General features: G+C 41.9%; 1 protein-coding gene across 1 annotated transcript in view; it reads right to left on the bottom strand.

Moving 5' to 3' along the window:
- Window positions 1–15,350, bottom strand: part of PPM1L (protein phosphatase, Mg2+/Mn2+ dependent 1L) — a 290,444-nt gene that overhangs the window by 57,320 nt on the left and 217,774 nt on the right. The window contains exon 2 of the mRNA XM_069727408.1: window positions 205–379. Within this exon, the coding sequence (XP_069583509.1) occupies window positions 205–379 (175 nt within the window). The remainder of the gene's footprint in view (window positions 1–204; window positions 380–15,350) is intronic.

Genomic DNA, 15,350 nt, shown 5'->3' with positions numbered 1-15,350 from the left:
GTTAAATAATACAGTAATGGCACAAAGGATTGGATAACTATCACTGTCGTCAGAACGTAATTGGCAGAATTGGGAATGTTTACGGTAATTCTGCATACCCATATCTGTGTGACCTCTGCTATTCTGATGGTTCCTGAATTATGGGCAATATCAAGGCCATGTGATAAGATTATAATATATACCGTATATAAAAATAGCACATACCTGCTTCATCATAGGACCCTGAAAGCTTTTCCAGAAGTTCACGATCTATTGCCAAAATCTGCTGCTCCAAAATGGTCTGGTAGGAAAGTACGCTGTTCTCTTTATCCCTTTCGAAGTCCTGTAGATGTTGCTTTAGCACCTCGGGCAGATGAGTTTTCACATATTCCGCTGCTGACTGCACAACAAACAAACAAAGCAATCATTTGTCTAATCCTAGAATTTTTAGCTTCTCACAATGTGTTTTTCAAAACATTTTCAAAAAAAGCCTCTAGCGATAAGAGCTCCGAAATCTCATCATTCTGGGTAAATCACAAAGTTTTCATCAAGTAACCAAGGAATCATTTACTTTACTATGATGCTCATTGCAAAATGTATTAAGCATGCTGCGTCCATCGAGGATGAGCAGCGCTGCATACAAAGGACCTTGTGATCCAGAATTCATTGTTTTTAATATCTTCCCCTATTCCATTATTATACAGTCTCTGCCATTTTGTCACAGAGCACAGCCCATTAAACATAATGCATTTTTATTTTCATACGAGATATAGTCACATATTACTAGCCAGGCATCTCTATGCTATTTTAACCATTATAGGCTATGTAGACACTCATACAGTGCTCTCTGCTGCTATTTCTTTTGGAATTTTGAAAAACAGAATTCTGACGGGAACCCAACAGAGTCATGGACTTCAATGAAGCACTTTGGGAACTGTCTGGCATCAGTCTTGAAGTATTCGACTTTTTTAGACATGCACAAAAACATGTCTGAAAAAGACGAATACTTTCAGCATGAAGGTCGGTGAGGGTCCAAAGTGACTGTCGGCTTCATTTAATTGGAAGGCTCCGGGGCTTTCCTTGGAATACACTTTTTTTCTGGGATTCTAAAAGAAACCCCAACATAGTGATTAGCAGAGAGCACTGCATGGTTGTGAACCTAGCCTTGGAGTTATTTTCTCCCTTTTAATCAAAACACCAAAAATAAAGTGATGGAGAAATTGGAAACATGCAAGAAGAGCTTTGGACGACGATGCAGTTGGAAAACAGGTGGTGCAATACTATAGGGAGATATATCTATACGGTAGGATATCCTCATTCCCAAGAATGAATTGGAATTTTTTTCCTGTATTCTGAGATAGAAAGGATCACTGCATCCTGTCAGACATACTGTATAAGCTTTCAAAGTTCTGATTTCTGTTTCCCTCCCTTAGCTCTCCTTGGCGACTGATCTCTCGGAGACCTAGAGAGCCCTCAGAGCCCTCCTCATTGGCATTCTTGATGTAGGCCCATGGACTATGGCACATTATCTGCATTAATGGCCAAATCATTTATTTTTGTACTAAAAATCACAGACCAAAACTTTTACTCTTATTTATTTTCTATAAGGTTGAGTGCATTTCCTACCTAGCGAAAACAGTTGTAGCACTGTAGATGAGATTTTAAGAAATCTCATGCAAACGCTGCAAAAATATCCATAGCGAAAATTGACAAGCGTAACAAAACTTGAAATCAGCAGCATGTCAGTGTATGCTGGGAATATCACTGTGTATTAGATCATATGGCAAGACAAAGGGAGAAAAGTGAGACTTAAAGGTAACCTTTCAGAAGGTTTGCCCCATATGAGATACGGCCGCCACCTTTCAGAGCTCATATACAGCATACTAATATGATGTATACATACCCCCAATCCAGCCTGTAACAAAAGGAAAACACCTTTTATTATACTCACCTGGAAGATGGTCGGGTCTGAGGGGTGTTGCTGGTCCGGCGCCTCCCATCTTCTTTCGATGCCGTCCTCCTTCTGTGTTTCATGTGGATAAACAGTACAGCGTTATCCGCACAGTGTTCCCCGGCATCGCACTCCTGCGTTAGCGTACTTCTCTGCCTTGACTGGGGCAGAGCAAAGTTCTGCAGTGCGCATGCGCCAGGAAAGGTCAAAGAGCCCCGGCACATGAGTAACTGCAGTACGTTGCTATGCTCCAGTCAAGGCAGAGAAGTACGCCTGCGCGATGCTGGGGAACACTGTGTGGATGAAATAGCACGCATCATCCACACGAAGCACAGATGGAGGACAGAAGAAGGGAGGCACCGCACCAGGATGCCCCTCGGACCTGACCGCCCCTCGGACCCGACCGCCCCAGGTGGGTATAATGAAAGGTGTTTTTTTTACGTTGCAGGCTGGATCGGGGGCAAATATACATCATATTAGTATGTTGTATATGAGCGCTGAAAGATGGTGGGCTTATCTCATATGGGGTAAACCTGGTGACAGGTTCCCTTTAACTGCACCATTTCTGCAAGAAATCTGCAGATATATGTGCAACTACACCCGAAATGCCACATGGGAATGTATCATGAGAGTTGTAAAGAAAGATTTTGGAGATACCTAGTTCAATGGAGACAACATCAAGGCTAAGTTCACTTGCAGCATTTTTAAATAGGTTTTTTTGTTTATTCATATAAGAAGCTGAGTTTTACAGTACCAACAATGGCGATGACATTAGAGAAATCTCATGCACACTCGGGTTTATTTTTCCCACTTTTTGAAATCTGCCACACATCAACTGTTTTAGCATTTTTGCTGCATTTTTTTCACTCATAGAAAGCAATGAACAAGTACAAAAACACTGCAAAATAACAAATAATACAGGTTTAGAAGCGTTTTTGGTGAATGAAACTAACTTTATTAACCTAGTACTGTTGACAAATCACACCTGTGATCGGAACAAGTAAAATACAGCCAATAAATGCAAAACCGCCGCAAATAATACAGCAAAACCTGCATTTTGAATGCAGCTTTTTTTACTGCCATGATAGCAGGTTATCGCTGATGAAAATAAAATAATCAATGCAAAAACAGAGATCATATTGAGTAACATTTCATAACTGGGTTTCAAATTAAAACAATAGCATGAAAGAAAACTTAGAAATTAGATTTGTAGCTGCTTTTTTATTTCTAGAATAATCCAGACTAGCTTTACAATAACCCGTTGTGTCTTATGCTGTCGTTGAATAAGACATACTATGTCTGTCCACATGGGATCCATCAGTGACTCCTCTTGCAAGACTTAATGACCAGTCAATCACTGGCTACATTATCTCCTCAGATCTGTAAAATCCCTTTATGGCCATAGGTTCCCCTATAGTCTGTGCAATAATGGTAAGGAAATTCTATGTGTAACCTCTTAAGAGGATGTTAGTTGTACTCTGATGATGTAGTGAGCTATTTAGCCATTCATAGTGGAAAGGACTTTTGGCGCCTTTGGCAAAGATGGTGCAGGTAGAGGAAGAGAAAATCAATTGTCTACGTCTCGTCCCAGGACGTCCTACTAGAGGTGACAATCTAATTGCTTACTTAATACTTTATACGTTTACCATCTACAGCAATTTCCTTGCTAAGATTTGAGTTTTGGACTGTATTTAAATTAGCTCTGGAGAGACAGAACAATGTATTTGTATTCATTTCTTCGAGTACATACAAGAAATCTCCTGAGCAAGCAAACATAAAGCCTGTATAAATATGTGAGAAATGAAAAATTAGGGCAGATAATTCCCATCCTGATCCCTTCCCGGATGTATTTTATTAGTATTGTATGTACACAGAATGATTAGCATAGAAATTAGCTAAGTTTAAATTAAACTATAAAGAGAATGACCCAAAAGCTAAAGTTCATTAATATGTTTGAAGATCTAAAGGCCTTTACCGTCCTCAAAGAAAAACACAAAAAGCGCTCCATGTGTGAATCGATCATGAGGAGAATGCCTCAGGATACCGATGTTGCTCACCTGAGGTAGTTGTGCGAAGCAGGTACAGCGATGGAAATGGGCTTGGCCAAATCCACCCATAGCTGCTGCACCGACCACCCTTTCCGACTGCCTTGACAAAGACCTGAATAATGAAGCCAGAAGGAGGGTTGCGGTATGGTCTTGGCGCTCCTCCTAATTTTATCATGAGAATTATTGAAAGTAGTGACAAAACTATGTCTGAATCTATTGTCAACTGCAGGGTCACCTTTTTTACTGAGCAAGTAATCCGCGTGTTGTTATTTCCTGGTTCGTTTATAGGCATTCCTTAGGACATCCACAAGGTAACCTTCATTTTTAAATCTTATTTGTAAGACTTGTGATTTACTCTTAAAATCATCATAATTAGCAGTTTTTACGTACACGCCAGTACTGTCTGTAGGGCACAGTCTTGATCCATTTAGGGAACTGCCCACTGGAAAAGTCCAAGAAAGATGTTCACGTCAAAGTTTTTGAAGTGGGTGGATGTACAGATCCCACCATTCACATCTTTGGTGACGGCCAGATCCAAAAACTCAACATTTCTGAGTTTCTGAGTAGGAAAAAGTAAATGCTAAGCCCCATTTATTCATAATTAAATTATTAACAATGTTTGCGCTTCATCATTTGTCCCAGTCCAGATGATAAAGGATCATGTATGAACCATTTCTAAATCAAAATCTGACCCATTGGCAGGAAGGACTGTCCGATGTGTATGGATTTCCCACTATATTGACTTATTTCTTCTGCAACATGTGATTAAACTTGAATCGCATACATGGGACTCTTCAGACTTAACCAACCTGAAAAAACTCCCACATCCCCCAAATTAAGTTTTTTTTTTTTTTTACTCTGGATGTACGGTACTTTCATGGCATTCCAACATTGAACATAATCTAATAATATAAGTGGATTATACCTTGACCATCTCTTTAGGTATTTATGGTATCATCACTTCCTTTCTCTGTGGCTTTTTGCCTACCGTAGCACTAGCACTTTATCATGGTACAGCAGCACCTGTCTTATATTTTTAATTAGTCTTCATGATACAATATGTTAGCACACATTAGTCGCATCATTTGTATGGTAAGACGGTTTTGTAACATCATTGAATTTGTATTTGACTCCTTTCTAATAATAATAGTTATGTCTTCTTATACTATTGAATAAGCGTTTTACCTTCACAGCACATACAAGTAGTCATCTTATAAAATGTTAAAATATAGCTTTGCTTGGATTGTCTCTTTTAGCGCTTGCACATTTCACTCTTTTCTATTTTATATTGTGTTCTTATTGTTGTGTGCATCTTGGTTTAGCAACATCATCCATTGCGTATTTGCACATTATTGTATGCCAATTTGCACATTTGTGCCATTATCTTTATTGAGTAGTGTCAACTTATTTGAGCCTTATAATTTTCCATTGATTCTCCTGTATCCTGGTCTAGCTTCTTTTCTTCTCTGCACATTGTTTCTTATGATTCTTTTTGTACAAATAGGACAAATTAGAAGATTGTTTCTTTATTCCAGGACATTGTATATCAATTCCTCCACAACTGATTCATTTCTGGGGGTTACCTCAGCGAGCACATTGGAGGAAGGTTGTTAGTATTTGCATGGACATTACTGTTAGTTGTTTGTAGCCTTCTTTGGCTTTTTAATTTTTTTTTTATAAATCATGTCTTCTGTCTGTTGTATCAATAAAGATTGGTTGATATTTTCTAATTGGTCATCCTGATTACTATACACATGTCTCACATGCGTGTGCAATTTCGGTTTGTAGTTGGTGATCCCAACATATACTGGTTGTGCCCTCAGTTTCTCTCAAATCAAAAGTTCCTTTAACCTCTCCACCCCTGGGCCATTTTCCATTTTTGCATTTCTGTTTTTCGCACCCCTTCTTCCCAGAGCCATAACTTTTTTTATTTTTCCACCAATATGGCCATGTGAATGCTTGTTTTTTTCCGGGAAAAGTTGTACTTTTGAATGACACCATTGTTTTACCATATAATGTACTGGAAAACAGGAAAAAAACTCCAAGTGTGGTGAAATTACAAAAAAAAAAATGCAATTCCACAACTGTTTTTTTTACAATGTTCACCCAATGCTAAAGATGACCTGCCATTATGATTCTCCAGGTCATTACAAGTTCACAGACACCAAACATGTCTAGGTTCTTTTTTATTTAAATGGTGAAAAAAGTTCCAAATTTTGTTAAAAAGAAAACTGCATTATTTGTATGGTCATATGGTTTTGTAACATCATTGAATTGCTATTTGACTCCTTTCTAATAATAATAGTTATGTCTTCTTATACGATTGAATAAGCGTTTTACCCTCACAGCTCAATACAATGTTTTGATAGCCCGTTTTGTTACAGCGACCAAAAAACATAATTCTGGCGTTTTTACTTTTTTTCCCATTACGCCATTTACTGATCATATTAATTATTTTTATATAATAACAGATTGGGTGTTTGTGAATTCGGCAATACCAAATGTGGGCATTTTTTAAATAGTTTTATTTTGAATGGGGCAAATGGGAGGTGATTTAAAAGTTTATGTATTTTTAAAAACTTTTCTTTTTACTTTACACTTGATTCAATAATCTCCATGGGAGACTAGAAGCTGCAAGATCACTTGTGCTAAACAGAGCAGAGCTTCAGCCCTGCTCTGTGTATTAGAAATGCTCAGTTGCTATGAGCGCCAAACTCTGGGCGGCTCTCATCGCTATCCAGCTATGACATCCACAAGGGTTCCCCCCAGGTCCCGTGTTGTCATGCCAACCCATCAGCGACCCGCGGTCATGTGACACGGGTGCCAATGGGTGGGATTAGTAACACGCTTTTGGTGCGATCGTGTTAAATGCTGCTGTCAGAGACTGACAGTGGCATTTAATAGGTTAACAGCTGCGGGTGGATCTCGATTTCACCCTCAGCTGTTAGGGGCACATGTCAGCTGTTCAAATCAGCTGACATGTGCCGTAAAAGATGTGGATTCAGTGCTGGAGTCCACATCAAAGGGGGAGACCCAACAATTACAGAGCATATCGTGAAGGGGTTAATTGGCCATGCAAGATTATCTGTGACTTTGTTACTAGTGATAAGCAAACGTGATCCGATAAGGTGTTATCCCGCATGTTCAGGTGCTAACCCAATGTCTGAGAAAAATATTTTTGAGTCCTCACGGCTGCATGTCTTGCACCTGTTCGACAGCCGCAACACATTGTCAAACAAACAGATAATCCCGGCATGTGTTGCAGCTGTCAAACAGTTGCGAGACATGCAGCAGTGGGGACTCAAACATATTATATTATTCAAGCATGCCGGTTAGCACACGAACATGCTCGGATAACAACTAATCCAAGCACAATCACTCATCACTATTTGTTGCCTCTGAGCGAAATTGTATATGGACACAAAGCTATTGCAATCAAAGGGTCAATAACTCAACTGTAATTGTTACATCATCTCCAACCAATATTTGGGTCAGAGATAACTTCCTGTTTGATTATACCTAAAGAAGGGGATGGACCATCCCCGAAACACGTAGTTCATTAAACCCTTCTTTTCCCTTGAACCTGCTCGTCCTCCTTCACGGCAGTGCCAGGACGAAACCATTACCCTCTTTCTTCTAGGTTCTCTATTGACATTATAGGCACGCATATCCTGTGTGTATGTTCTATGGTAGTAGAAATGTATGGGAGCGACGATACATACATACTTCTGAAATTTCATACAGTATCAAGGAAGAGGTCGTTTTATTTCCCCCACAGATCAGAAGCGGCATGTATCAGTCTACGTTTGGCACATTATAATGAACAGATCATGTACATATATTCTTATCTAGTCATTATCAATGCCGTGATCCTACCTATCCAGTTTCCAGCAGTAAAGCAAAAGTGTCATTCAGTTATTATTTGCTTATTTAACTCACTTATATAGCACCATCAAGAAAATAAGAAAAACAAGAGACTTGGCACTATCATGAACTGCTGAGATAAATGCGCTGAGTGGTAACAGGTGACGTAAAATGGCAAGATACAAAAAAAATAGCCAGTGGTGCTCTTTCAACTGTAGTCAAAAAATGAAAAATAGGAGGGACAGCATGAAAGCACTCTCAATGAAAGTTTTTATTTTTGTTAAAAGTACAAACACAAGGTCAACCATTGCCACAGGTACAAAGTGTCAATCGGGAATGTACTGCTACCAGGAAGCCCCTGAAGCTTTATGCTGAGACAGCCCCTTTAACCTCCAGATCCAGTCTGCTATAGACTCAGTCTGCTGCAAATCATCTTTTAACTTCCATCTTTTAAATTACATCTTTTTAATTATGATTCTGAATTAGACTGAATTCTAGAATGCATTTGGCTACTCATCACTACTACAATATTATCATCATCTGCACCATCTAATCGAGCTGTTCTCCTCTTCCCACAGGTATGCACTGACTTTACCCAGCTCTCCCTGGCTCCAGAATATCTCTGTATACTGCATTGATTTTCCATGGTATGCACTGACTTTACCCAGCTCTCCCTGGCTCCAGAATATCTCTGTATACTGCATTGATTTTCCATGGTATGCACTGACTTTACCCAGCTCTCCCTGGCTCCAGAATATCTCTGTATACTGCATTGATTTTCCATGGTATGCACTGACTTTACCCAGCTCTCCCTGGCTCCAGAATATCTCTGTATACTGCATTGATTTTCCATGGTATGCACTGACTTTACCCAGCTCTCCCTGGCTTCTGAATGTCTCTGTATATTGCACTGGCTTTTCTATGCTTCCCCTGGATCTGAGTGTCTTGGTGCAGCACATATAATCCTTTTAGTATGCTTTCTCACCTATGAGCTTGTTTCCATGACCTGTTTTCATGTCTCTCATTGTGTGATCCTGGCATCTCTTTGAGTGGTCAGTCTTACCCCTCCCTCACTTTATGACCTTTGCTTAACTCTCTACATCTGGTCTCCCATACCCAGCCACCCCCTCATTCACACCTGATTGCCCTTAACTGGGGATATATTCACATGCAGGAGTCTGCTATAGACTCAGTCTGCTGCAAATCATCTTTTAACTTCCATCTTTTAAATTACATCTTTTTAATTATGATTCTGAATTAGACTGAATTACATCTTTTTAATTATGATTCTGAATTAGACTGAATTGGACTGGAATTGACTGGAGGGTAACAGAACACCGACCACTACAATGTTTCGGTTTCTTTTCTCTTTCACCCCCATACTACTTTCCTTCTTACAATCTCCTGCAATCCCTCCTGCTAGTAAGGAACTAGTCATTTCTTCCTCCATACTCCCCAGCCATCTCACCTTCTCCTCAGAACTGTTCCTCCACATACAATCCTTTTTATCCAGACACACACGGCCGCATCATGTCCTATCCTGCTCCCACCTTCTAATGATCTGTCTGTTACTCCTCATTGCTGGTGACATATCCCCAAATCCCGGCCCTCCCCAATTCATCCCCACACTCGTTTCTAACCCCCTGCCACGATCCTCCGCACGTTTTCCCAACCACGACAACCTCATACCCATTCATCCAGCCCCCACTCCCCCGCTCCCCCTACTTGGAGCACTATGGAACGCACGCTCCATCTGCAACAAACTGCCATTTATCCATGACCTCTTCATCACCAACAAACTCTCCTTCCTCGGCCTCACTGAAACCTGGCTCACCCCCTCTGACTCGGCCTCTCCAGCTGCGCTCTCCTATGGCGGATTCCACCTCTCTCACACCCCTCGCCCCAGCAACAAACGCGGTGGAGGAGTTGGCTTGCTCCTGTCCGACACCTGCTCCTTTACTCCAATCCCGCTACCACCCTCCGCTACTCTTCCCTCGTTTGAGGTGCACTCTGTCCGCATCTATTCCCCCTCCAACCTCCAGCTGGCTGTCATCTACCGCCCCCCAGAACTAGCCATCTCCACCTTTCTCGACCACTTCACCACCTGGCTACTTCATTTCCTCTCTGTTGACATCCCCACTATCATCATGGGTGATTTCAATGTCACCATTGACACTTTCACCTCAGCTACCTCTAAACTTTTATCACTGACTGCCTCCTTTGGCCTCGCTCAATGGTCCTCTGAGGCCACTCACAAAGATGGCCACACGCTGGACCTCATCTTCACCCGCCTCTGCTCCCTTACTAACCTCACTAACACACCCCTCCCCCTGTCTGACCACAACCTACTGACATTCTCGTCCCTCTCCTCTCCTAGTGTGCAACCCCCACTCCACAAACTCACTCACCCTCGCAGAAATCTCAAACATCTCAACTTACAATCACTCTCTGAGTCCCTTCTCCCTCTCACAGACATAGCCTCCCTTCATGACACAGATGCTGCTGCCACTTTTTATAACACCACAATAACAACAACACTCGATTCGGCCACTCCACTCATGCATAGTAAAACTCGTACAATTAACAGGCAGCCCTGGCTGACCAGCCTGACCAAAGAATTGAGACGGGCTTCCAGGATTGCTGAGCGGAGATGGAAGCGATCCCACTCTGCCGACCACTTCACTGCATACAAGCAGTCCCTCGCCAGCTTCAAGTCTGCGCTCACTGCCGCAAAACAAACTTACTTCTCATCCCTCATATCCTCCCTGTCCCACAACCCTAAACAGCTTTTCAACACTTTCAATTCTCTACTCCGTCCCCCCGCACCTCCTCCCTCCCCCCTCATTTCTGCTGATGACTTCGCCTCTTTCTTTAAACAGAAGATCGATACGATCAGAGAAAGCTTTGGCCCACAGCGCCCACTGCCCCTCTTAGCTGCTCAACCCTGCTCCTCCAAAACCAGCTTCTCCACCATGACAGAAGATCAGCTCTCCACCCTCCTGTCAAGATCACACCTCACCACCTGCACGCTTGACCCGCTCCCATCCCACCTCATCCCTAACCTTTCCACGGTCTTCATCCCAACCCTAACGCACCTCTTCAACCTCTCACTCACAACAGGTGTCTTTCCCTCATCCTTCAAGCATGCCAAGATCACACCCATCCTCAAAAAGCCCTCCCTCGACCCATCCTCTGTGTCTAGCTATCGCCCAATATCTCTTCTCCCTTATGCCTCCAAATTGCTGGAGCAACACGTCCATCTTGAACTGTCCTCCCACTTCTCCTCCTGCTCCCTCTTTGATCGGTTACAATCAGGCTTCCGTTCCCATCACTCAACTGAAACTGCCCTAACTAAAGTCACCAATGACCTACTAACTGCCAGGAGCAAGCGACACTACTCTGTCCTCCTTCTCCTGGACTTGTCTTCTGCCTTTGACACTGTAGACCACTCCCTTTTGCTACAAATCCTCTCATCCCTTGGCATCACAGACTTGGCCCTTTCCTGGATCTCGTCATATCTGACAGACCGAACATTCAGTGTCTCCCTCCCCCACACCACCTCCTCACTTCGCCCCTTGTCAGTCGGTGTTCCTCAAGGCTCTGTTCTAGGACCCCTACTCTTCTCCATCTACACTTTCGGCCTGGGACAGCTCATAGAATCCCACGGTATGCAGTACCATCTCTACGCTGACGACACGCAGATCTACCTCTCCGGACCTGACCTCTCCTCCTTGCTTACCAAAATCCCGCACTGTCTGTCTACCATTTCAGCCTTCTTTTCTGCTCGCTTTCTACAACTGAACATGGACAAAACAGAATTCATCATCTTTCCCCCATCTCACTCTACCCCTCCACCAGACCTATCCATCAATGTCAATGGCTGCTCACTATCCCCAGTCCCACACGCCCGGTGCCTCGGGGTGATCCTCGACTCTGCCCTCTCTTTCAAGCCACATATCCAAGCCCTTGCCTCCTCCTGTCGTCTCAAACTCAAAAATATTTCCCGGATCCGTGCTTTCCTTGACCGCAACATTGCAAAAACGCTAGTGCATGCCCTTATCATCTCCCGCCTCGACTACTGCAACCTCCTACTCTCTGGACTCCCCTCTAGCACTCTGGCACCACTCCAATCCATCCTACACTCTGCTGCCCGACTAATCCACCTGTCCCCCCGCTATTCCCCAGCCTCTCCCCTGTGTCAAGCCCTTCACTGGCTTCCTATCGCCCAGAGACTCCAGTTCAAAACCCTCACACTGACATACAAAGCCATCCACAACCTGTCTCCTCCATACATCTGTGACATGGTCTCCCGGTACCTACCTACACGCGACCTCCGATCCTCCCAAGACCTCCTTCTCTACTCCCCTCTCATCTCTTCTTCCCATAACCGCATCCAAGACTTCTCCCGTGCTTCCCCCATACTCTGGAACTCTCTACCCCAACACATCAGACTTGCGCCTACCATAGAAACCTTCAAAAAGAACCTGAAGACTCATCTCTTCCGACAAGCCTACAGCCTGCAGTGATCCTCAACCTACTGAACAGCCGCACAGCCAGCTCTTCCCTCTCCTAGTGTATCCTCACCCACCCCCTGCAGACTGTGAGCCCTCGCGGGCAGGGTCCTCCCTCCTTATGTACTCGTGTGCCTTGTTATCTGCTCATGTTTAATGTATTTGTCTATATTTGCCCCGTATTCACATGTAAAGCGCCATGGAATAAATGGCGCTATAAAAATGTATAATAATAATAATAATAATAATCTATATTCTGTATGTCCTCACTATTGTCAAGGAGCAATGTCTCTCAGGCATTCCTATATTCGCATGATATTGCAAACGTTTGCTAACCCCAGTTTTTGTATGTACCATAGATATGATACAATAATGCTTCTACCAAGAAAAAAAGCAAGTTTTAATTTAGAGGGAAATGGTAAAATGTCTAATAAAAAAGTAGGGTCGCAAGGAGCGTCTTGTCATGTTTATTCTAGATGTGTATGTTTACTGCTCAATTAGGCCTTTCTGACCTCTACAAGAGTGTTATTTACTATCTCACCATCTACACATTATTCTTTCCATCTGCTAAAACTTAGAAACATTTATCACAGCCCTAAGCAGAGCACAGAACAACACTTTATCAAGGACCTGACCTTATGGAAGAGAAATTTCAATTTGCCTGCTGCTCCGATAACTGTGACTACGTTTACACCAATGCTATAGGAGCATCTTGAAAATGCTCAGTAAAATATTAATAATGTTTCGAAGTGTGATCGGACGCCTTTCAACAGGTTGACCAGTGACTACACATTTTGTAAGGAACATTTCCACTTAGACCTCACGTTAGAGGCCTCTCACCCTGCCACGTCAGACCTCCTGCTTTTAACTGATGAGAAGCAAACACTTTTTATCCTACGTTATTGGGCAAGACTCGATAAGAGTCGATGCTGACTTTTAGGATTGCTACCCCCAATAGGTGCCACTAGAGTTCTAATCCTCCTCCTCTCTGAAGAGGATTTTTGCATATTTACACCAAATTACAGTAAGTTATTTGCTCACAAGCTTCTAAGAATATTGTTCGTTCTTACAAATGGATAAAATTATTCCGGAATTATACAAAGAGCAAGCAAAATGTATACGGTAACTATGTGGTACTAATTTAATTTAGAGGACAAGCGTCTCACAAGGCAACCATGGCTGATCAGTATGCATACTACCAGAAGGACATACAGTATAGGCCCCGATTCATTATTGCGTTTGCGACTATTTTTATTTTAATCTAGTTTAGTGTCTTTTGTGTCTTTTCTTGCACCCAATTCATTATTCAAGATCAAAGTACGATTTTGGGATGTGCAGTCCAAGTCTTTTCTTTACTGTTCTGGCAATTCAATATACTATTTGCACCCTTTTAAGTCTGTTTTATATGTAATCGTCTGTTTTCTTTTGTTTGATTGTTTCCGCTTTGCTAGCAGAGTTTAGTCATGTCAGATGATCTTTTCGTCTGATTCATCAATTTCGAGTTTTTAAAAAGTTGTAAAATTTGGCTCAACTCCACTCCGGTCCCCTTGGTGTATTTTTGAGTATGTCAGTAATTTGGCACCATTTTATGAAACAGGCAACTTTTTTTGCACGTAAAAAGATAAACGGCTACTTTTAACTTTGTTCCAAAGTCCTCCATCCCATGCGCCATTTTGAAGAGCTTGGAGCCAAAAACAACAACACAAGCCAAAAAAGGAAATAACTTAAAGAAAAATGCAAACTAGGTATCAGGGCCATACTGTCCCAACTTTTTGTTTGCTCAGCATTTACCGTACAGCTTAGGGCATGGAATAACAGGAATGAAAACCTTACAATATGGAGAAAGGGGCAGTAGTCATCCACCAACACATTTTCTATGCAGATCATCCAAAGCTTTCCTGCTCTTGTCCCTGAATGTAATATATCTATTTCTACCTTAGATAAACCTGTGAACTTATATACAGTTTTTTTTTTCATGAAAAACTAAATAAACAGAGAAAATGTAAGTGAAGAGTCATCCCACTCCACTAGTTTTTTGACTATGAAATTCTGAATTATAATATTACAATCATATTGTCCACAGTGAAGAGGCAACACTTTACTCATGTGAATGTGAACCATCCATGGTCTATGGCACTTGAGACTTGCTTCTGACAAAAGAGTTATTATTTCAATGAGTTATTATGTACAACATAATTAAGGAGAATGTTTTATCTCACTTGTAAAGAGAATATTTTATGAGCATTTTAACACAAAGCCCCATGTTCAGACATGACATCAATAACCTTGTCTATGATGCATATGCTTTTATGAGTTGTACAAATGTGTGATCTTCCAAAGATCAATAAAAAGAGTCAGAAGGAAATTCAGAATTCTAAGTATGTCTGGGGAATGATATTATGGCAGGGCAGTTCTTTTAGAGGCCTTGATCCATATTGTCTCTGTCACTTACACAAAGAAAAGAATCTAAATGTTGTGTCATGTTGAAAGTTCTTCATAGAATTTCGAACCTCAAGTGTCACACTGTTGTTCTCACGTTAAAAGGGTCAACAACTGGTATCAGCCGTGACAGAGATATTCCAAAGACCCCCAAGCAAATAACACACGTCCTGACCTGCTAAGGTGTATGGGGCCTCCTAACTCTCCCCTGACTGATGATGTCCGGGGACAGAAGGACAAGGCATGTTGAATTTTAGTGCCTGTTCCTTTTACTCTCCAAACAGATCACTTATTTATTTATTTCAGTCACTTATAAAGCGCCATTAATTCCACAGCGCTTTACAGACATCATCATCACTCTCCATTGGGGCTCACAATCTATGTTTTTGGAGTGTGAGATGAAACCTGGAGAAAACCCATGGAAGCAGAGGTATTTAGACAGTTTACTTACATCGCCCCATTATAAATACAAACATATTCGACTACGCCTGTCCATGTAAACAATGTAGGGGTTTGGGAATTTAGTCAACAATTATCTAAGGTGTATAAGCTCTATAA

This window comes from Ranitomeya imitator, chromosome 5 (genome assembly GCF_032444005.1).
Source record: "Ranitomeya imitator isolate aRanImi1 chromosome 5, aRanImi1.pri, whole genome shotgun sequence".
Classification (NCBI taxonomy): domain Eukaryota; kingdom Metazoa; phylum Chordata; class Amphibia; order Anura; family Dendrobatidae; genus Ranitomeya; species Ranitomeya imitator.
This window is presented reverse-complemented; position numbering and strand designations above follow the sequence as displayed.